General features: G+C 32.9%; 2 protein-coding genes across 2 annotated transcripts in view; one reads left to right on the top strand and one right to left on the bottom strand.

The window, feature by feature from the left end:
* The window catches only part of LOC129226622 (leukotriene A-4 hydrolase-like), a 66,557-nt gene extending 50,303 nt beyond the window's left edge, over window positions 1-16,254 (top strand). The window contains exon 17 of the mRNA XM_054861251.1: window positions 15,875-16,254. Coding sequence (XP_054717226.1) covers window positions 15,875-16,013 — 139 coding nt within the window. The 3' untranslated portion in view covers window positions 16,014-16,254. The remainder of the gene's footprint in view (window positions 1-15,874) is intronic.
* LOC129226756 (kinesin-like protein KIF23) overlaps window positions 1-23,215 on the bottom strand; it is a 58,175-nt gene that overhangs the window by 1,596 nt on the left and 33,364 nt on the right. Inside the window, exons 12-14 of the mRNA XM_054861387.1 lie at window positions 18,887-18,980; window positions 18,651-18,796; window positions 17,278-17,371 (exon numbers count right to left, since the gene is read on the bottom strand). Of these exons, the coding sequence (XP_054717362.1) occupies window positions 17,279-17,371; window positions 18,651-18,796; window positions 18,887-18,980 (333 nt within the window). The 3' untranslated portion in view covers window position 17,278. The remainder of the gene's footprint in view (window positions 1-17,277; window positions 17,372-18,650; window positions 18,797-18,886; window positions 18,981-23,215) is intronic.

Below are 23,215 nucleotides of genomic sequence, written 5' to 3'. Positions count from 1 at the left end.
ACGCAGTTGTAGACAACTTAGAAGATTTTTACAAGAAGGAAATTCTGGAGCTCTCCCCTGGAAATTTTTTCAAAATTGAAGTCCTAAAAACCTAAGCAGTATTCTAAGATTTTAGGAGAAGTGGTTCAGAGGCTATTCCAGCTTAATTTTTTCAAACTAGAAAAAATAAAAACAATAATGAAAAAAGAAAAGAAACAGGACGAAGGGGGAGTAGTTGACCAGTTAGCTGAAAAGAAATTAAAGTTTTACCGCAACATCATTATTTTTTCGATATTAAAATCACTTTGTTTTCCAAAAACGCGTTCCCCCCCTTTCAATATTAAATATTTTTAATTCATCTTAGTTGAAAAACACTCAACTAAGCTTTGGGTTGGGAGGCCATGGGGCGGTGCAACCAGAGGGATGCCCTAAGGACCCCAACCCCCCTCTGGTTGAGCCACGGAACAGGAGGGTACTGATTATGTTTAAAAATTGAAGGATAATAAAGTAGAGAATATTCCACCATAAAATCTGAAACTGAAACTTACGGGTAAAACGAATAGGTCTAAAATACGAAATCGTTAAAAAGGCATTGAATTTAATATCTAAAAGAAACACATTGTCCAAAGCTGCTTCTTGAATTTAATCTGGATGTCTGGATCTCTCTCTGTCAGGATCTCTTTGAGGCGCATAGCGCCTAGACCGTTCAGCCGATTTTCAGGAAACTTGGTACAAAATTAGTTTGTAGCATGGGGTGCAACTCGAAATGATTTTTTGCAAATTCAATTTTGTTCTTTTTCTCTTCCAATTTTAAGAACATTTTACCGAGCAAATTATAACAACGTGGATGAATAAATTACGAAATTATCATAACGTGGAACCGTAACATTGGCTAGCAAATGAATATAGCAAATTGGCGAGAAGTTTATCATCCATTATTTGTAAATATACAGGTGAACCAAATGATCTTTTAATTTTCTACTACGGGCAAAGTCGTACGGGTACCACTAGTACACAAATAGCTGAAGAAAAAGGGGGTGAAGGAATTGAGTAATTAATGTCAAGTCGTTACTTTTCGGAACTAAAAACTTAATCTAAATTATTGTCTACAATACATGCATATTACGCACAAGTGAATAATATGTAAATGTGTTTACCATAGTTTTTAATGTATGATAACATGCTGCAGTGAAATTACCATGAACAATAATTAAAAATCACAAAAAGACATATTCCACGAATTATGATATAGCATATTCACTGCATGAACCAAAATAGGGAACAGCAAATTTCTTGCACTGCTTCATATGCTCAACCTTGTGAAATTATAGAAATACCGGAATAGCATTTATGGCTCCACATATGAAGAAAAATGCTAATATATGGATTAATTAGCATCATGTGTTTTCAATGTAAAAGATTGTGCTTTTGAATAGCATATTTAGACGGAAAAAAACAATAATTTTTCCTTGTAGATAGGCAGCAAGGAGGGTTGCTTGTTTTAATGAGCAGTATAATTTCAACGCTATTTATAGATATAATGAAACGTTCAATTTTATTTATTTATTGAGCAATCACAATTGCTTATTGTTCTCATTTGACCGTTTTTGGTGTCTGTGCCTTTTTCAACTTGAACCAGAAGCCTATGCAGCAGCACCGCCCACCGTCCTCTGCTGGCGGCGCGGCGCGGCTGCTCCGGTTTTGAGCTACCCGCGCCTCCTGGTCGGAGCCGTCCATGTTCTACACACACGCACGTTCACACACATACCCTAACACACGCCTACGTGCACACACACAGGTCTACGCACACACACAACTAATGCACACGTAACTGCCCAGGAGGAGAGGCCGGCTCGGGGGGGGGGGACAGGAGCCGTTTCTAGAAACAATAACTCCAATGAGTAGGGTCCTGTCTCAGTTCGTGATTACGAAAAACATAATTTGAATTCAAAATTTCAGAATTCAAATTAATTTTCTTTTTTTTTTTTATTTATTTATTTGGTTTGGAAGCTTTTCCCTCCCATTTGGAACATTTTTCAGTAGTAGAGCTTGGCGCCTTTCTGACTCTGGCGCCATCATGCGCCGCACGACCTTGCACATAGGGACGGCGCGGCCCTGATGAAAGTTTACTATAATTGAGGATTTACTACAGCTGATTTGTAAAGAAAAAAAAACTCTTAAGGTAATTAAAGTTGATGACAACAATTAGTGAAATATGCCCTGAAGTTATAAGGCAATACTTTGATTGGAAAATTCATCGCCTTTTAAATAAAATTTCTGTAGGGAACTAGTCTATAGTTGTGATAAACCTAACCTAACAGCGTCGTAATGCTGTAATTATGGTCTGCGTAGCCATTACATTGCTGCCAGATTAGGTTTGCCTCTACTAATACAGCTCTATTGTTCTGATTTTTCAAGGGATAGTTTGTAAAGTAGAGTCTTGTGAACCAGTGGATTCCTAGGAATGGTGAGGTAAAAGGAAGACTTAGTGTTCATTTATAGAAATAGTATGAAGAGTGAAAGACTATATGAATTACTAGAGGACCCGACAGACATTGTTCTGTTCAAACTTTGTAAATTGAAAATTTTCAATAAACTATTAAGTGTGTCGTGCAGTTGCAAAACCGGCCACCTCCAAAAAACTAAATTTTGGGGAAAAGTCATTTTACTAATACATCAAGCATAATCGAGGTCAAAACTAAACCTCTTCGGTTTTTTGTGATATTAGGTAAGGGTGTTGGAAAACGTTTATGTAAATGATGGTGGTATGTGGAGGGGGATATTTATTCATATTTTCATTTTGGATTTGGCTGCTTTTGCAACTCATTTTGGAGATGGCCGGTTTTGGTACTAATTTGAACTTAAAAATTGCTGTACCAAATTTAGATATTGGAATTTTGGGGTACGATAAACGTAACTCAAGGGCGCCCATGTAGGGGGGCTCAAGCCCCCCTTAGAAATGAGAACATCCTTGTTTTTAGTGCGTTTTTCTTTGCAAAAATGTATAAAAAATTCTTTTCCAGCCATTAATGAACAAGGTTTTAAAAATGTCAAATTTTAATATCTCTAATCTGTACTGAAATCAGTTTCCATGGGAAAAATATTCTGTTAAACCGTAGGGAAAGTTTCTGAGCCCCCCCCCCCCTTATAATTTTGCATATGGTCGCCCTTGACATAACTCTCAAAAATATGACAATTAATTTGAAAAATCAAACAGTCCAGAACAGCTGACCAGAATTATTTTTAAGTGTAATAAAATAATATAAAAAATAAAAAGATATCAACATTTAAGAACTACAGTCTCATACTCTTGCAGCATTATAGTCTTCAACAGGCTCACACATTTCTTGCTCGTCAATCTCCCAGTTTGACCCAAAATGTTTGGTGAGTAAGTTTTGGATATCGCGCACTTCCTGAGGTTTCACCACTAAACTGGAAATACACTCGAAAAACTTAATGGTTATAATGCTTCTTTTAGTCTCCACAACAGACTTTTTATGCTCGAACCTCAAATCTATAGAAAATCGCTCCTTGAACCAGCAACTTATTATTCTGCTTGATTATGAAAAATCTCTTCATTGGTGCGAATTTGAAATGCCATTGTGCTGGGGGTTTGAGGATGGTACTGCTGGTTCTCTTCCAATATAGATCAGTGTAGTCTGTTCCTGGCTTGTACACTGTTCCACTTTCCGAGAGAATGTCGTCAAATTCTGAAGGCTGAAAGAGGGTCTCAATTTTTTTCAACTTCTTCTCAATTTGGACGAAAACACGATCTGGAAGAATGAAAGAATGACCAGGAATGGAAAAATGACTTCCAAAACTTTTTTAGATGGGTTGGTGCGTAACGAGCCGATCTGGAGGAATGAAAGAATGACCAGGAATGGGGAATATGACTTCCACTTTTTTAGATGGCTTGGGGTGTAACGAGTCATCCAGTATTGAAGCATGAACATCATTGTTGTGTTTTTGTTTTGGCCACCACAGCTGTCAAGCAACGCACACCACTGACTAATATTGAACACTACGACTATAAAGCATAGGGAAAGGTAAACAGATTGCTGCAAGCTGAAAAGGAACATTCCAGATCTGGATTGGCAGCGGATATGGACATGGCCGGTTTTGAAACTCACAGACGAGAGGATTTGGCCGGGTTTGAAGCACATCATGATTTTCAAATTCATGTTAAATGAGGATTTTGTCGGCTTTGCCGAGACTTTAGGTATCCAATAGGTGGAACATGTATCTTAGTACCCAAAACACTAAAAAAACATGTTTCCCAAAATTGAGGAGTTGGTCGGTTTTGCAACTACATGACACAAGTGTTTGAACCATTTTGTTTAAAAAAAAGTCAAAAGAAAATGTTTTAAGCTGCTTGGTGTCAGAATATATACATAGTATTTATTATAACTTGAGCAGCAACCACTGAACAGTTGTTTTATTAACTATTTTTTTCTCCCGCACTTGATGGTTTGTTCCTTTGTCCATAGTCAAAGGATAAAAAGCATCCTCAGATATTAAGTGTAAAAAACTAACTACCCATCTAGAGCAAACGGGAACTCCTGCTGCAACATCCGCTATATGAAAAAGAACAAAACAATTGAAAGAATATCATTTAAGAAAAATGATAAAGGTAAAAACATTTCTCTCCTCCCGATGTAAAATAAACAAATCCTTCAAATAAAATGACAAAACACTCTTTAAAAACAAAAAACAATTCTTTGCAATTCGAAATAATTCGCCAAATAAACAAAAAATACAATAAATTACATTAACAGTAGCTTTAAAATGTAAACAAATGATCACACAACTCTATTGTTTATATCCGAAGTCGCCAAGCCACCACGTTACTGTAATCCAGCCGATCAGCAAGCGAAGCTAACTCCGACCGATTAGCGGTCCAATCTTTTGAACGAAAACTTAAAACTTCATATATTGCCTAATTTGTTCTTTCCACCAAAGATAAAGATCTTTGACTGCACTGATCTTTTATGTACAGAACTATCCTGTTGTAATTCATCTGGATGAAAATAAAATTTGTTTCGTTTTTAAATTCCATCATCTTTTGCTTTAATAATGTACTGATTAGTTTGATAATCCTTATTCTTGACATTGGTGCCAAAACTCAGATGGATTTGAGCCGAGAAACAAATGTTGCTATGTATGGTACTTTCTGATCATTTGGTTACGAAAACCTAAAGCACTGATTCGGTCACATAGTTCAACTACGACGACAGAACACACGTTTTGCGTGAACCTTCCAGTACTTTACTTTAAAATATATCTTGGAATCTAAAACCGTTGCTTTTGAGAGAGAGAGAGAGAAATGAAGGCTTCGCTCTTTCTCTCTACGTTTTATCTATTCTCAATTGAGATATCACAGTAGGAAATATCATTACAAAAAGCAAAGCTGGCTTTCTTATTGTCCTTTGGCAATGGGTTAAATATTTGTTTCAGTTCTTGCTCAACAATAGGTTAAAATAAATATTAATCATTTGGGAGATATATCGTTTCTTCATTCCCTTGAAATGACTGTCTTACCAGTAAAACAGTTAAATTACCGGATCGAGTTCAGCCTTGTTACGATTAAGCCTTTCCCTGCATGTTAAATATTACCAAAACATATTATCAAATTATCATGCCGAGGCGCGAGTTTCAGCATTGAAGCAAGCAGGTTACTTGATCATCATCTATTATTTATATGAGGATGTGTGTACAATTCAAAGTTGTGATCTAAATTCCCAAAATTTTAAAATTTATAATGCTGCAATTATACCAAGGGAAAAATGTTTGCTTTTAAATATAAAGCCTGAAGGTATGTAAACAATATTGAAATTTAGAAGATGATAATCGGTGGCCTGCACAAGGGGGGGAGAAGGGACACCTGTTGGTCTAAGTCTGAAGAGGACCCAAGATTTTTAAAATGAGAGTGAAATATATGTAGAGATGTAGGCAGTGGCGGATACACCCGGCGGGCCGGTCATGTTTCAGGCCGATCAGTTGCCCAGTCTACAAATAGTAAAATGTAAATACCGCTACGTAAATTCTCTAACTTCAATTCCTCTTTACGCATGGGCCCACGGGTGGAGGGTGCAAGGCCGTTGCTAAGGGGGCCGTGGGGGTGCTACACTAACCCAGTTTTTCACAAATGGGGCCGACAGTTTCATTTTAGTAATACAATAAAAAAAAAACAAGGGCCGTAGTCAAAAGTTAAAATACTTTTGTCCATTTTTCAATTTCATCTATGAATTGCAATTCACATTTACCTTACTTATGAATGGTAATTCACAATTGTTATGAATTGTAGTTCATAACAATTGCGATCAAAGTGACAAAAAGTATTTTTTCAATAAGGTTTTAAGAGAAAATGCAATCTTAAAACACAATTTGGAGCATCCAAAATTCTGTGTTACAAAGATTATTTAAGTAAAGACCTCCTAAATGTGTGTTTCTAACCCTTTTTTGAGCAATCACGATTGCTTATTGTCCTCATTTGACTGTTTTTGACGTTCCTTTGATTTTCCCCACCACCACCGTTGACGGGCTCCTCACGATGCTGCACCTCTAGCGAAAGCAGTCTCCAGGTTGCATCCATATGCTACACACACGCGCATACATACACAACTACACACACACACACACAAACACATACACCTACATACACAAACACACACGCATACACATACACACACGCATACATACAGACACCCACACATACACACAACTACCCACACATTCATACCTGCACACAGACACAAACACATATGCCTACATACACATACCCCCCCAGACACAATCACACATGCCTACACACACATACACATAACCCGTACACACAAACACACACGCCTACATACACACACTCGTGATTGCGAAAAACATAATATGAATTCAAGATGTCAAAATTCAATTTTTTTTTTTTTTTTTTTTTTTGCGAAAAATAAAATATTTAGTTTCTCTCACTCAATATTCCTCGAAGGGTTCAAACCCACAGTTGAAGACCCTTAAGCTTAAAAATGATTACATAAAAAATATGATTCTCAGCTGACCTTTTCTACCATTTACCTCAGGGGCGGCATTTCAGCATTACATTTGGGGGGTCGAGCTTCTTAAATATGAGTTACCTCATTGTTGTACAAAACACACACTAACAAGAGGTGGTCATAAAACTAGTTTAATATTAACAATCAATAATGTTTAAAAACATGATAACTTATAAAATGTATTGAAATTTATGATAAAATCTTAATTCGTTTTATATGAAACACCTTGATACTACAGTTTTTACCTTTTAGTGAATTTTTAATGAATGTTTTTCGGAATTCAGAAGAACAGGAAATCATGCACTAATCCATCAATGCCCAGGGTTGTGCTCTTTTTCCGGTAAAGCTAAAGATAAAAAATTTTTGGTCCATGGTGCTCCGAAGAAAGGTCTCTAACCTCCTGAGACATAAAAATGATCTTGCTCAACTAGCTGAGCTGGTTGGAATAGTTAAAAAATTAATTGAGGTAACAAAGCTATGCATAAAAATACACTTTTCAGATCTTGCTCTTCAAAATTACCCAGGCAACTTTAAAAATTGCGAGGGACTTCAGTTTTTATCATTGAATAATCTAACCTCTATCTACAAAACAATGCTTCGTGACTGATTGGAATATTTTTTTTTTTTTTGCTTTCAACATCCAATCCAGATAATATAGAGCAAACAATACAGAAAAATATTCATCAAATCTTGAGTTATTTTCATTAAAAATGAATCTATTAGTTTATACAAAATATTAAATCAATGTTTAACTTTTCATCATCATGGAGATATTTGTTACATATCCTAAATTGATTTTTTTTTTTTTAAATTGGAGCAGAGTAAGATTTTTTTTTTTTTTTTTTTGAAAAGTTACACGCTTGGTTGAAATAAACATACAAGTTAAAATCATTAACAGTTTCAATTGTAGACTGAACTGAAACTTGAATAGTCAAAAAATAAAGGTAACGGATTGAAGATGTTTTGATAGAGTAAAGCATTGTTCAAAAACGTTCCACGATATAAACAAATTAAATAAAATTTAAACGAAACCATTCATGTTAGAGGGCACCAACTTTCTCACTATTGAAAGAATTGTTTTGCAATAATTCTGCCAGGCGTCAAATCACTGCTTTGAAATTATCGAGAAATGCTTTATTGTTTTAACTATTGAAGACCATCTTGTGTCACTCCGAGTCATAGTTAAAGAAGGAATTTGTTGATGTGTGATGTATATGTTTTCAAAAATAGCGTGTATTTTTAAGAAGTTTCTGTGAATGAATGCTATGCATTGAGTAGCTGGAATGTTTCTCTACTTGAAGAAAGCAATACACACTCAATAAATAAACATACACTTAAAATATGAGCGTAAAATCAATGTTATGTCCCAAGGAATTTTCTTTTGAAAATCATGCACACTACTTTCTTGCACGACCTCTGATACTGTATCTACCACCGTTCCAGATCCAGGCCCAGATCTGCGTTCCCACAGATCCCGCAGTGGGGAGGGGGGGAGGCACGTCCTTAAGGGGCCAAACGACCCAAGAAATTGAAAGAAAAAAAAAGCACTAAGGCTTGCAAATATACACTTCTGGCCATTGGGAAGAGGCCCTACAGATTTTGTTGCAGGGGGCCCAAAATTTATAGATCCGGGTCTTATCGTCACACTGGGCACACACAATGAGGAATTTAGCCTTATATATAGGAAAATTACTTCTTTAGTTAAAGCTCATCATGGCTCTACGTCATTCTTTTCTGTGCTGAAAACGCCAGAAAGTGTTTCATGCATTCAACGGAGAACACTTGTTTGTGCCTGGTAATGTGTCGAGTTTCATCAACTATTTACTGAGAATGAGAGCGATTTTTTAAAAATGAAGAATGATTTGCGATTAACAAAAATTGAATTCACCCATTTTTTATCATTCTGCTCAAAAAAATTTGGGGGTGCGACCGCCCCCTCTTGCCCCTCCTATTTGCCGCCCCTGATTTACCTTTCCTATTTTTTTTTTTTTTAATGAAAAATATTATCCTTAAAATCAGAGTTATGTATATAGAAAAGTACACAGGCCCCAGAAATATGGTTTAACTAGGAGAAAAATTAAAGTATAGCGAGAGAGATTGAAAATATTGAAATTAACAGTCACACCAGTAGTTCTAAGTGTTTGAATGTAAAAATCTTGTATGAATCGAAAATTGAAACAAAACTTTATCAAGAGGTGAAGAAGGAATGATGTTTAAAATAAAATAGAGTAAAAAAAAAAGACCAAATTTCATTAAGGTTAATTAGTCACCGAAGCACCAGATCAGTTCAAAAAAAGTTTTTTTACCTGGGGCCGCAGATAGCTTACATTTCAAGAGAATAAAAATGCTAGGCTGTTAATTGAAAATTTTATTATGGAAAATCTAAATGTAAATGGTTTTTAAGGAGAAGACTGTTGGAGGGTGTTTCATATTTATCAATAAAATAAATAAAAGAAGATTGGGACGTAGCCAAAAGGGGGGAAGAGAGGGATCCAAAAGAGCTTATGTCTTCCTTTTTAGTTACCAAAGCTTGTCTAAAGTGCGTGTTTGAAACTTAGCTTTTTAAGGAATTCCTGGGAAAAACTTCCGAACCCTATTTCTTAGTTTAACGTCATTAAAGATGGCCTACAACAGCGTATTTGGGATTCATGCTTCGAAAAACTTCGAGGAGAGTATTTCCGCCACAATCGACATAGAAACGTTCCCACCCATGATTAAAGAGCGTCAGAAATCAGTGTCGAAAAAATTTCGGAGGCCCCTTAAGCATCTCTTTCCCATAATATCATCGAAGATCGTCTAAAATTACCTTTTTTGGACTTCAATCTCAAAAAAAAAAAGGAGGTACCCCCCTCCCCAAACCCACTTTTCCCATAACATCATGACAGAAGATTTTTTGACCTATTCCGAAAAATTAAATTAAAACCTCAAATTTAAATCTAAACACCACACACCAAGCAATTTTTGCAACTGGCCATAGTCCTTTCCTTATCGATCTACTTCGTTTCTCACTTTCAGAATCTGTATCATGTAAAAGTCCATGTCATGGTGTTATGGACTCACTGGTACACCAGATCTTTATATCTTCCACTGTCCACTAACCTCATCTTTCCGTATTAAATATTACCCCTCTAATTTCTCTTTCTGAAGTTTCGATTGTTTACCGGGTGAATGCCCTCGATCCTCTCTTCTTAGTAACACTATGATAGATCGTTTATAACTCCGTTTTCGACTATACAGCATCGAAAAATTTCAAAGAAAGCCCCCCCCCCCCCCCCTTCGTCATCATCAGTAAAGCACGTCAGAAATCTCGTTTTTTAATGCTTCAATTTCGAAAAAATTCCAAGTAAAGCCTCGCCATAACTCCTCCTAATAAAATCATCAAAGGTCGGTAAAAGTTTCATTTTTGGAACTTAACTTTTGAATAACTGTCGATGTCCTAGTTTTTATCAAAAAAAAAAAAAAAAAAAGCTTACAATTACCTTTTTAAGATTTCAATTTCAAAAAAATTTTTGGTGGATGTTGCTCAAATATCTCTTTTCCCTAGCATCACCCAAAATCTTTTGAAATTGCGTTTTCAGAGCTAATATTTTGAAATTTTCCCGGACCTCATCTTCCTAACATAGTTGAAGATAATATATAAATGCAAGTTCGGAGTTTCACTTTCAAAAAATTGCCGGAAGAGAACCCTCGAACCTCCGCTCTCCCTAACATCACCAGAGATCATCAAAATTTGCATTTTTAGGACTACAATTTGAAAACTTTTCCTGGGGAGAGACCCCAGGACCCCATATTTCTGACTCAATGTTAAACTTACAATTAGGTTTCTAATGCTAATATTTAATAACTCCCATATGCAAGAAAATCAAACTACTCCCTATCTCTCTCTGTATTGATACATGTGTTTGAAAAAAATAAGGGATCGCACACACCCCTAGCCTCCGTAATAACCTCCCTATTCTAACTGAAGTAATATTAGAAAATATCATTACGGAACTAATACAGCACCAGGCAAAATTAACTTTTTAAAAATACTTAAATAGATTATTACAGTCACCTTTTTTTTTTTTTTACAAACAAAGGTTTAGCTTATCTTGTATCAATTGTTCACCATTAAAACATAGAAAAGAATCCCATCTGTTAAATTTTGTTTAAAAGAAAGTATTTACTTTTTTTGAATAATTTCCTCATATTTAAGTGATATCGTTTCCCAATCATTTTCGTAAAAATTAGTATCTATAGAAGCTATGGGGCCACGATATCCCTTTATGCCAGGGCCGATTTCTTTAACCAATCCGCCACTGGATGTAGGGGTTAAACAATATGGTGGGGGCCTGTAAAAATCATTTGTAATGGGCCTCAAAATTTCTGTGCATGTCTCTGATGAAATATTGAAATATTTTGCTATAATTTTAAGGTAATAGGGTAAGTGCTCCATTAGTCGGCCACAATGACATAAAACTGCTTATAAATATAATATGTATAGCTCAAAATCAGATATGATGCATTTCCACATTCCTTTATCTGCCTCCAATTATCATCAATAATAGTGAAGTTGTAAATACTTTTTATTAAGAAATAATGAGTCATTTTATTTTAAATGGTGTGCCCATCATCCTAGTTTGCGATTCTGCTTATTTTTTTGTTAAGAAGACACATCATCTTTAAACGTTAAGTACCTCCTTTTTTTGTTATGTTGTAAATTTGCTTTTTCTTATGTTTTAATGGATTGTGTAACAATGTTCAAACAAAAAAAATATTTTTTTTTACTTAGACTCAATTATTTTTAGAGGGGTGGCCGATCTTTGGGTTTTGAATTCTTATGCATTTCCAATAGTCGGCCATGGCAAATTGACTACTGTTCCTTTACTGTTTGGTTGAACTACCCAGTAGTCAACTGCGTACTTGATATGGATTTTCTAATGTTCATCAAATAGTAATTAAACTATATTGACACAGCGGCAATTTAGCTGTTTTGAATAAAAATTCCGTTTTTAATGTCATTTCTTTAAAAAAAAAAAATTATTTTTGTGCTTTAACTTTTTTTGACAAAAAAAAAGTGGTTTCATCATTTTACTGCTTCTAATGTTGATTTTAGTTTAGAATTCTCAAAAACAGGGTTGAAAACATAGTAAATTCAATCCGTCGTTGCGTTTAGAATATAAGTTCTAATACTTAATTTGTCATTACCAAATGGTAATTTATCGGGAGGTTTTTAAAATAGAATCATGATGCGTTGATGAAATTGATAACACAAATGATCTAATTGCAGTTAGTATTTAATCAGCAATAAATAAACATTCCCATTGTAAGGCATTTTGATGTAATACTGCAATACTTACATTAGCTCAAATTATTTCAATGAGCGTTAAACCTGTGGTCATTCTATTGCTCATTTTGCTAAACTATTTGCTTCACCAAAGGTTCAAGAAACCTGTAATCTACTAAGACCAATTATTCCAAATGTTGGTACCACATTTTATTACTGCTTCTAACCAAATTGGGTGTTTTTTCACAAGGAAATCAAAATTTACTTCTTGTTTAAAATTATGCTGAATTTATTTCAAAATAACATGATTTCAAAGTTGCATTCGTTTCTACCCACTCCATTTTAGTTTATTCATTGTTTATTAATGTTCTTGTTGTAAGCTGTAAGATTAACTTCATGACGTTCCCCATTTCTCAATTTTAATTTACCCGGATACAGGCCCGTCGTTTGGACAATTGGAGCAATTGACCCACTGTACTTTCAAAACATAATTTAAATTTGCATTTTTGCTGGTATTTTGATTATTTCCTTTCAAATACATTGAATTCATATACTTTACTCCCCCCCCCCCCCCCCCATGAAAATACGGACCTGCCAACACAATTCATCTTACTCCAGTTCGTTCACAATAAAATAACTTTTTTTTATGATGAATTGTTATAGATGTGTCAACGATTGCCAATCTTTTAAGTGATTTTCGAACCGATTTTTACTTGCTTTGTTTTGAGGGGATATTGTTTCCAAAACTACAATTTTAATTTTATGCTCCATATGTTGAACTTTCGTTCTAATGAACATTTGACCAGTTAAGTGTCAATAACATCGATCATTAATTCATTCTTCATCAATCTTGAATTTTATCAGCTTTTTTATTGAGTCCTTATTTTGGCATACACAGTTAATAGAGAAACTTTTTGTGCCAGAAGGGGGGGGGGGGGATTAACGTTCTCATGTTTCCGTAATTCCTTTCCCGAAAAACCCAGGTCTTTTCCATCCTTTAATTTCTATTTTTGTAGTTTAAGATACTACTTTAGTAAATGGTGAAGATAAATAATAAAAAATGTTTTGCATGTGATGCATATCTAGTGATGTGGATCGGGTAAATACCCAGTGGGTAGGTAAATATTTTTTTGGTATTTACCTGGGTAAATACCCAAAAACTGGGTTTTTTACAAAAAAAATGCAAAAAGTGAATGGGAATTTTTTTTAAAAAATCTTAATATAAAATAATTGGTAAAACTGATACATGCATACGTGTTACACAGTTTATAATATTTTTTTATTGAAAGACTTGATGAAATTATGAAAGAAACATATCATGAACCAAGGAATCTTTCTTTTCAATGTCATAATTGGAGGAGTATAAGCAATTCAATGATGAACTTCAGGATTTCAAAATCTCAATCTAGGTTAGTCATATCCAAAATGAAAAAAAAAAGGAAGCATGAGGGATGTTTGGAAGAATAAACTGAGAAGTTATTAAGAATATGATATTATTTATTTGTTTTATTGCTGTTTAAGTGATAACGTGGCAAACATAGAAACAGTTTTCACATTAAGAAATCAAAATATTGTTTTCTGTTGCCTTGCTCATTTGCATTTGCTCCCCGGTACTTTATGATGAAACTTTATTCAAACTATTTTTAATACACGGAATTAGTGATGTAGGGTGGGAAGGTAAATATTTTTTTGGGGGGAGGGGATTTATCCAAAGGCAGGGTAAATCCCCTAGCAATTGCACATTTTTCAAAAAAAAATTAAAATAAAATAAAAAATTAGGTGGTATCAAAAGGTGATGATTTTCTTTTTAAAACATTCGAGACAGTATCGAAATTCCTTCCTGCTACAAGTGCCGCTAACTTTAACTTTTCTTTCTCATTAGCAGTTCTTTATCCTTTTGAAACAAACCTCAGCAGTTTCTTTCCTTTAGAATAAATTTTTAAAAATTTTCTTCATTTTCAAACACATTTTACTGAAAAAGGATTGATCAAGTGTTTTCATGCTAAAATTTATGTTGTATTACATTTAGTTTTAGCATTAAATAGTTTTGTTCTTTAAATTAAAACATTGTCAAACAGCTGTAACGTCTATTTTTTCTCACACTCAATACATATGCTTGAAATACAATAAAAAGAGAAAGTCAAAATATCAAAATGAAATAAGCGAACTGAGGACTGATACGTTATCAGGGGGTGGACCAGCCACTGAGTTCGCAAGGTCCATTCCTCAGTTTTTTTAATGTTTCTGTATGTTGTGTGTGTGTGTGTGTATATATATATATATATATATATATATATATATATATATATATATATATGAGATGCAGAATACGCCTGAACACTTGAACTAGATTTGAAGGAATTTCTGCAAAAGATATGGATAAATAAATAGTAATAATAAATTGAGCGATATTTTGTTACATTTTGATGTCATGCAGGGACATATTACTGGGTTATAAAAGACTAGAACCTTAAAAAATTGATGCTTGATTTTTTTTTTTTTTTTTTTTTTTTTTTTTTTGTAACCAGTTAAGCTTTTTACTTTTTGTAGAATGGCTTTTTATATCTGAAATTTGGCAAGCAGCATTGATTAGACATATCCAACACATTTAATGTGAATGTCATATTAGATTGCTAAATTGTTTCACACAATAATTCTTTAAATATGTGATCAAAATACAATTTTTGGGCAAAAATTTATTGTTTTGTATATGGTTGGTATATATATATATACATAGTGGAATACATACAGAAAAGTATTTTAGTTGAATAAAAATATTTGAAATAAATACCCGGGTATATACCCTGGGTATTTACCCCTAAAAATAAATTCCCAGGTATTTTACATCACTATGCATATCCAAACTGGTTGCAAATTTAAAAATAATACAGTGAAACCTGTGTAAGTTGACCTCTTGCGGTGCACCACTTTAGTGTCAATTTATAGAGGTTGGTTTAATATAGGACTAATTCTGTACCTGAAAAGTGTGGTCAACTTTACAGGTTTTACTGTATAAACATAGATCTTACGAAGAATCAAGAATGCAGAATTCTTTCATAATTATTGGAATAATTAATTTTGTACATACAATTCTGTACTGTTAATTCCGCATTCAATTTTGTTTAAATTTATTCACTTATCCCCCAATAAGAGTAATGAAAATGAATTGACCGACTACTGGCTCGTACATGGCCAAGCACTGGATTTCTATGGCCGACTACTGGAGCATTTTCTTGTATTAACAATAGGTCAGTTTTTAAAGTAAAAATGTTTTTATTTCTGAAACAATTTAGTGACTCATCATCAGAAAGGTATGGCCTAAAGTCTTGCACTTCTTTTGTTGTGTTGACTGCTGAAATTTGTAGGTTAACAAAAAACAGCGATCGCTTTCTTAAATGGCTATACTACTGGAGCTCTTACCCGACATGAAGTTGAATTTTATAAAATGAAGAGATAATTTTTAAATAACTACTATTCACAAAGTTTTGGAATTATTGTTTTAAATTAAGTTTTTGTATTAAATTTTTAAGTGATATTAATTTTACTATTAAGATTTTGTTTCAATTATTTTTATTTTCTATATTGGCAGGGATATGTATGCCTGGGATGAAACTAGAGAAAAAGCAATATCTGTGTACTATCAACATCGAGATGAAATGATGTATCAAAGTGCTTCTGCAATAGCTAAAGATTTGCACATTTCTGAGACAAAAACAGAACACTCTTAATGATTTTTGAATATAGACCTTAATTCCAAAAACATAGCTAATTTATTGTTGAATTTTTAAATTACCATCATAAGGTATATTTATTGATGAATGTAACCACTGGAAGAGGGGAAAAAGCTATGTCACATTGTTTCATTATTTTAGAATTGCTACAGCATGTAATTGAAACAGTAAAAACTGTTGCAAAAATATTAGCATTCATTGTTTTGTTATTTTTAAAAAATGTTTTCAGAATTTAATAAAAAACAGGATGACAAATAATTTTTTAAATCTTTCAAGTATTATTGTGTCTAAATTTATTGAGGATGAAGATAACTGCTATTATTCATAGTACAAAATCACTGGTAATCCAATAGTGCTGAAAACCAGTTTGGGTAACTTCGAAATAGAACCCAAGTGTCCGCAGAAAGTCATAATCAATCAAGCAAATCATTTGCATTTATACATTTGAATATATTTTTTTTTCAATTTAATTCCAGTTTTATGTTTTAAATATTATAGTGAATCAGCTACATTATGCAAAATGCCCTTAATATTAATAAATAGGAGCTTAAAAACTCAATTTTAGGCTATCTTTGATAGTTTTGAGTTAATGAGGGTTGTTTGGGAGCAGTTCGATGGAGAATTAGTTCTATGCTCAGGAAATTTGTTGACCTTGAGATCTGAAAAATGCAGTTGTAAGCTATCTATGGCTACATTAAGAGGTTCAGTAACTAAAAATCGTGATCGATAAATTTTTCGAAATTGAAATGCGATTAGGGTTTTGTGATTAATTAAAAGGTGTACACATAAATGGGGAGGGGGGAATGCAAAAGAGAAAAGTAAACATAAAAAATACAGTTACAGAGTTGGGATTGATAGGGAAACTTAATAGTTTTGGTTGGGTTGAACTGATTGAGTTAGTAATTGAACATATAATAAAAAACTTATACAACTACTGAATTGACTTCAAATTATAAATTATTTAACCAGGGTTCCACTCATTCTTGAGAAAAATTCAAGGACTTGGATCCCCATTCTGTTTAGAAACTTGATAGCAATATTCACCTTATAAGGCATGATGGACTACTCAGTGAGAACTCCCATCACGTGACATAGCATGATTGGCAATTAACATATTAAAAGTGTTTTTATCATTAGCATAAATACATACACCAGCATTACAAAACCTTGAGAACACACTGTATTGTCTTTATAAACATTTTTGAAATAGAAATGATATTAAATATTACTTTATAAGAATATCTGAGAAAATTTAGCTTACATCAAAACATGCATGGTGGTGGTTCTCGTTTTACAATTTCAATATCATTGAATATAACTTGCACTCCTCCTCCAATAGTTTGAGTAATATCAGCCTAAATAAAAATTAACTTGTGGTATGAATAAAGTTTCAACAAAACATTCCCTATGCATATATATATATATATATATATATATATATATATATATATATATATATATATATATATATGAAATTCAATTAGTTGAGCATATATAATTGGTGTTTACTTATGTAAATTGAATGAACAAGGGAACTTTGAACATTGAACCAGATGATTTTCTCATTGTAAAAAAAATTGCAGCTTTACATTTATTGCTGATGTAGGCACTTTCATGTTATGATAATATTCATTCAAGACAGAAGAAATAGTTGAAAAAAAAAAATAAATTCATTCATTGAGACTTCAGTGCACTTTGATCTCAACAACAATGGTCATTGTAAATGGGCAGGGGGGAAATCATCAGAGAGTGATTGAACAGGTGTGCAAAGGACCAAAAGAAAAAATTTCAAGAAGGAGACTCATACCGGTATTCCCTCCCTTAAAAAAATCATCAAAAACAATCTTTTTCTCAGGATTGTTTTCATCTATTTTTCGGTGTGGGCCTCAATCCTATTATCCCCATGTCTGAAAAGATGTTCACATTGAAAAACAAATTTTAAAAAATCTTGGAAACATTGCATGTTGCATATGAGTCACACTGCAGATCTTCTGCAAACTTCCTTTATTATATTGTATTTATTCAAGTTACATTCGGATATTAAGATTAAAAATGAAATTAAATATGCATATAATATAGCAATAATGTGTATTTAGTGTATTTATACAAGGTGGCGACAGGAAATGTGAAAAAAAGTTCCTTGATATTTCCCTGATTAAGCTCACCAAATTTCCCTGATTTACGTTACCAGTGATAATGGTTTCCTTTCTTTGCCCTACCTGAAAACCAATTGGGGCAAACCTTACCTGGCAGCATCATAATACTATGTTTAAAATTTGTGTAACCTTCACAATGTGGTCACATTAGGTTTGCCTCAAGTATAGATAAGGAACTAGAGCAAACAGATAAAAAAAAAATTTAAGTTTGTTTCAGGGAATCCTTCTTTTAAAACTCTAAACTCTTATGAAATAATTGTATTTTTTATTAATTAATGCCTAAAATCTTTAATAACAACAAATCTACCTATATAATTGACTATTATCCCTTTTTTTGGCAATAATTAAAATTACTACCCAAACTAAACTGACACCAGGACATAACAAGTATATAGAATACTTTTTTTTTAAGATGGTAGCTAAACAGAAAGCTTAACATAAAAAGATAATATGAAAATATTTGACTCAATATACATACTTTAAATAAATATGTTTCAGTTTCGCCTGAAAAGGTTTGTTCTTGATATTGAAGAGCATACTTAGAAGCTTTACTTTTCAATATATCCTTTAATTCCAAATTACAAAATGATTTGGTTTTTTTCTTATTAGGCTTAAGAATATTACCTAAAACAACAATAAAAAATTTGAAATGTTACTGAAACAGAATTATAACCAAAATGTAAGTAAAATGAAAAAAAAAAAAAAAAAGTTTACTTGAATATAAACATTTTTTTGGTTCATGCACAATCCATAAACCTCCTCCACCAACGTGTGATTTTTGATGTCGGACATTTGCAACCACTGGACTCTATGGAGGAAAAAATCAAAGACAAAAAGCATCAAGGATTGGAATTGATGTATTGAATAGGAATTAATATTATGTCTTCCAATATCTTGAACATTTTTTTAATCACCCAAAAGGAAAATTAAATTAACATTTCAATGTTTAAAAAACTTACAAATATTTGCTAAAATTTTATTATAAAAGGCCAATTTCCTTTTGACTTTTGAGTGACAATAATTGCCGGGAGAATTTCAAAGCAACAGTTTAAGGACAAAACTGGGTACCAGGCATTGAAACAGTTATTGTTTTTGTTATAGTTGAAAGTTGAAATTGATTTATATTTAGTGTTACGCAAGCTGTTGGTTGAAAAGTTAGAAAATTTTCATTATTGTCAGTACAGGTTGTATGAGACAAAACTGAGTTTCTGTTCATTCTAAAATTCATTTAGCTCATGCGGTAGACACATAAAGAACAAATGTGCTATACAGTTTGGCAGGCAACTTCTTCACTCAGAGGCAGAGTCGGCGAGTGGGGCTTATAAGTGCGGGGGGCAAATTTTTTTCAGGAAGTTAAAGACTATTTTAGGTTATCTTGAGTAACTTAGGGGAGGGGGGGGGGGGAGCTTCTGATGTTCTCTCGCTAAATGATTTGGAATTGTAGTTTTAAAAACAAGTTTTGTCAACGTTTGGGGAATGGAGAGGAGTTTCTAGGGTTGTCCCCGTGATGTTTTTTTATTTAAATAAAGTCAAATTAATCATAATAATAATAAAAACGAAGAAGTTTGGAGTGTCTTTGGTAATGTAAGGAAGGCTCTTCCCGGAAAAAAATCTGAAACTGATGTTTTTAAGACTTAAATTAAAGTTATCTTCAGCAAACTTAGAGCAAGGGGCTTGGGGTTCTCCCCCAGAAATTTTGCATAGTTTAAACATTTTTTAAACGTCTTTTGAAACATTATTTCTGATTTCACTTTTATTGACTTAAGGAGGAATGAAAGGGTTTGGATGGTGTCTCAGTATTTTTTTTTTCAACTGATGAAATCAAAAGAACTCAGTCTTGAACTTCCTTTGGGGACTTCAGAAAAAGATCCCCGGATTTTTTTTCTAAATTGCAGTCTTGTGCTATCATTTAGCGCATTTAGTTTTACGCTATCTAGGGGATTCTCTTCATGATTTTTTCCCCTCAAACTGGAGTCTTTATAACTCAAATTTAGGTCATCTTTGAATTTAAAGGGAGAAGGGAGTGCGCTTGGGAATTTTCTCCCGGAAAATCTTCAAAATTGAAGCATTAAAACTGAACTTTTAAACAATATTTGGTGATGTTAATGTCAGGGATGAGATTTTTCCAACTTTTGCTGGAATTCTGGCTTTTTCTGTTGGTTTTTAAAACCTTTCCTTCTTTTCCTCCTTTTTTTTGCCTTTTTCAGGCCTTATTTTTCTCGAAAATCGGAAAGGAATTACGATTTTTTTTTAAATTTTCGGTCCCCGATTTCTTATTGTATTTTTTCTCCTCGAACCTTCATCCACCACAATATCTGTTAAAAACGTATGTTTTGGAATCATGCCAACGACATCAAACACATGCTGCACCGAAAGTTGCATGCCTCGTTTGAGATTTCAATCATTTTGCATCCTGCAAGTATTTCAACTATTTTTAATGTATGGGTGGTTTTATACTGTATGCTACCCTATATCTGCTTATTTTATTCATCATTTCAATAATATTTTTATTTCTTTAATTAATTTTTAAAAAAATGCAAAAGTCAATCAAAAAATGTCTCTTAGCACCAACACTCTCAAATTTTATTGAAACTTTGCATGGTTACTTTTTTGTATATTTAAGAAAGAGTAAAAAGTATTTATGGTGAATCTCAAATGGTTTAGGATTTACAGCTTGTTAAAAGTTTTGGGATTTCATGATTAAATGAGGCAGCTGCAAGCTGTTCTTTTGATTCCGAAATCATATTAGGAAGTTTTTAAAAACAAATTTAGGGTTCCAATGCAAGGAAAAAGATAACCAATCGTTTATATACATATTTATTTATTTTCAATTCTTACTATGAAAAGTATGTTCTGCCACATAAAGAAATTTTAGATTTTTCTCTCTATGGTAAATTTTTACTTTACAACCAGACCTAATTTTAAAATTTATGTTCTCACTCGTTTAACACTTTAAACTCAAATATTTTTAATGAAAAAAAATGTATTTTTCTCCAAAAAATATGAAAAGTTGATACTATTGTGTGATGCAGCCAAGATTGACCTCTGGCTCCCCCAACCCTTTGTTCAAGGACTCAGAGGTTAGAAATTGTTGCCTCTTTTTCAAAATTTAGATTTATTTAGGAATACAGCAAATTGTACAAAATTATTACTGAAACTTAATTAAATACGTATTACCATTAAAACTGGTAAATTAGCCATTTTTTGTTGAATTTTTGAATATTATGGCTTTTAGTTTCTATTTTGACAAAGGTTTTGGATATCATCCCTTTCACGAAATTTTTTTGAATTTCCTCTTTTTTGCTCTGTGACCACTCTCATCCCTGTAATGTTCGGGTTATCTCACCCGGAATGTTTTGAAATTGAAATCTTATCACTGAGGCAATGTTTGATGATGAAAAAAGTGCAGGGGCTTCGCCCCCTCCCCCTGAATCGCCATCACTGATCAGAGATATATGGAATCTTGTCTCAGTTCATAACCAGTCTCCAAATCAGAGCAGAAGCAAAATGTGAGTGTGATTATGTTAGCACAATTATTCAGTATTGTAACAGTCTAGTTTTTTTTTCTTTAGTTTCGTCATGAGCAAAATTTTTCAGGAATTTTCCGGCCAATGAAAAAAGTATAAATATTTTCTCTTCTGGACAACTATACAACATGCCATATATATATATATATATATGATGGTCTATAACACACACCTATAGCTTAAAACTATATTTTTTTGTTTTTAGTATAAACATGCAAGTCCATAAAGATTTTGGTGTTAGGGTTGTTCATACTTCAGATTTATATTTTAAGTCTTTTATATTAACAGCATCATGCAATAAAATTTAAAGTTGATGAAGTTTTAAATGACATGGTTTTGAAAGAAAAGAATTAATTACTAAGAAGTTTTGAAATGCATAGAAAGAAGTGAAAAAACAATCAATAGATTTTGTCAATCCCAAAACTACCTACATAGCTAAATATTTTTTTTTAACTTTCTTCCTTTTTATAAGTTACTAAAAAAGAAATAGTAAGTGATACAAAGGTCTTTGATACCTGTCCATTAAAGTTATTGGAGCTTATTAAGTGTAGCCTAAAATTAAATACAATTTCAAATAACAAGAAATAGTTGAAAAAAGGGGTAAAATTTTACTTTTGGAACTTATAGGCAATGTGATATTAAAAACACTTTTTAAAATATTTAAAACTCAGAATGTTAGAATTAATCTATTAACAAATATAATTATACCAAAAGATTTCATCAACTTCTATATTTACTACAGAAACAATTTAAAAAAGTTTTATAGTAATAAAATGTATTAACCACCAATTGCATTGGTGCTTACATTTAGTAATTTTTAATATAGCTCCAGACTTGAAAACTTTGTGCTTGATATCTGCCAGGGGCGTAGCTAAGGGGGGGGGGTTGAGGACAAACCCCCCTTGAAACGTTAGTCTCAAAAAAAAAGAGAAAAAAGAAGAGGGAAGAGAAAGAAAAAAAGAAGAAAAAGAAAAAAAAATCACTACGACTTTTTTCTGTGTAACAAAGGTCAAAAATTCACTTCGCTCCCACCCCCAGCCCCCAATGCCATTGAAAATCTGCTCCATGAGTGACCCTCAAGTATAAAGACGCCTCCCTCTGCTGCGACAATTTTTTGATAATTGAGTGAAATTTGACACTTCGCTTTAGAAATGAGATTGTTTGTTAAATCCACGTATAGGCAGCCTTTCTTTGTCATAGATTCTGCAAATTGTTAAATATGTTTAATTTTATGAGTCGCGCAGTGGGAATATTGCATACAGTCGAATCTGTATATTTCGAATTTCACATTAAAAAAAATCGAGATAAAGAGGTTTTGAATTAGGGAGGCTTTAAGAAACTTTTTATAGAAATTTGAAAGATGATGGTGAAAATTTGAAATCGATGCTAAAGACAATATGGGCTCTTGTTTAAAATTCCTCTTTGTTAGTTTTGTTAGGTATTTATTCTATTATTACATTATTAAGTGCTTTATTGTGAGTTTAAGGAATCATTTTGACTTTCTTTTCACTCCTAT

This window comes from Uloborus diversus, chromosome 7, assembly GCF_026930045.1.
Source record: "Uloborus diversus isolate 005 chromosome 7, Udiv.v.3.1, whole genome shotgun sequence".
In the NCBI taxonomy this organism is placed as follows: Eukaryota; Metazoa; Arthropoda; class Arachnida; order Araneae; family Uloboridae; genus Uloborus; species Uloborus diversus.
The sequence above is the reverse complement of the archived record's forward strand: the minus strand, read 5'-3'. Positions and strand labels throughout refer to the sequence as shown.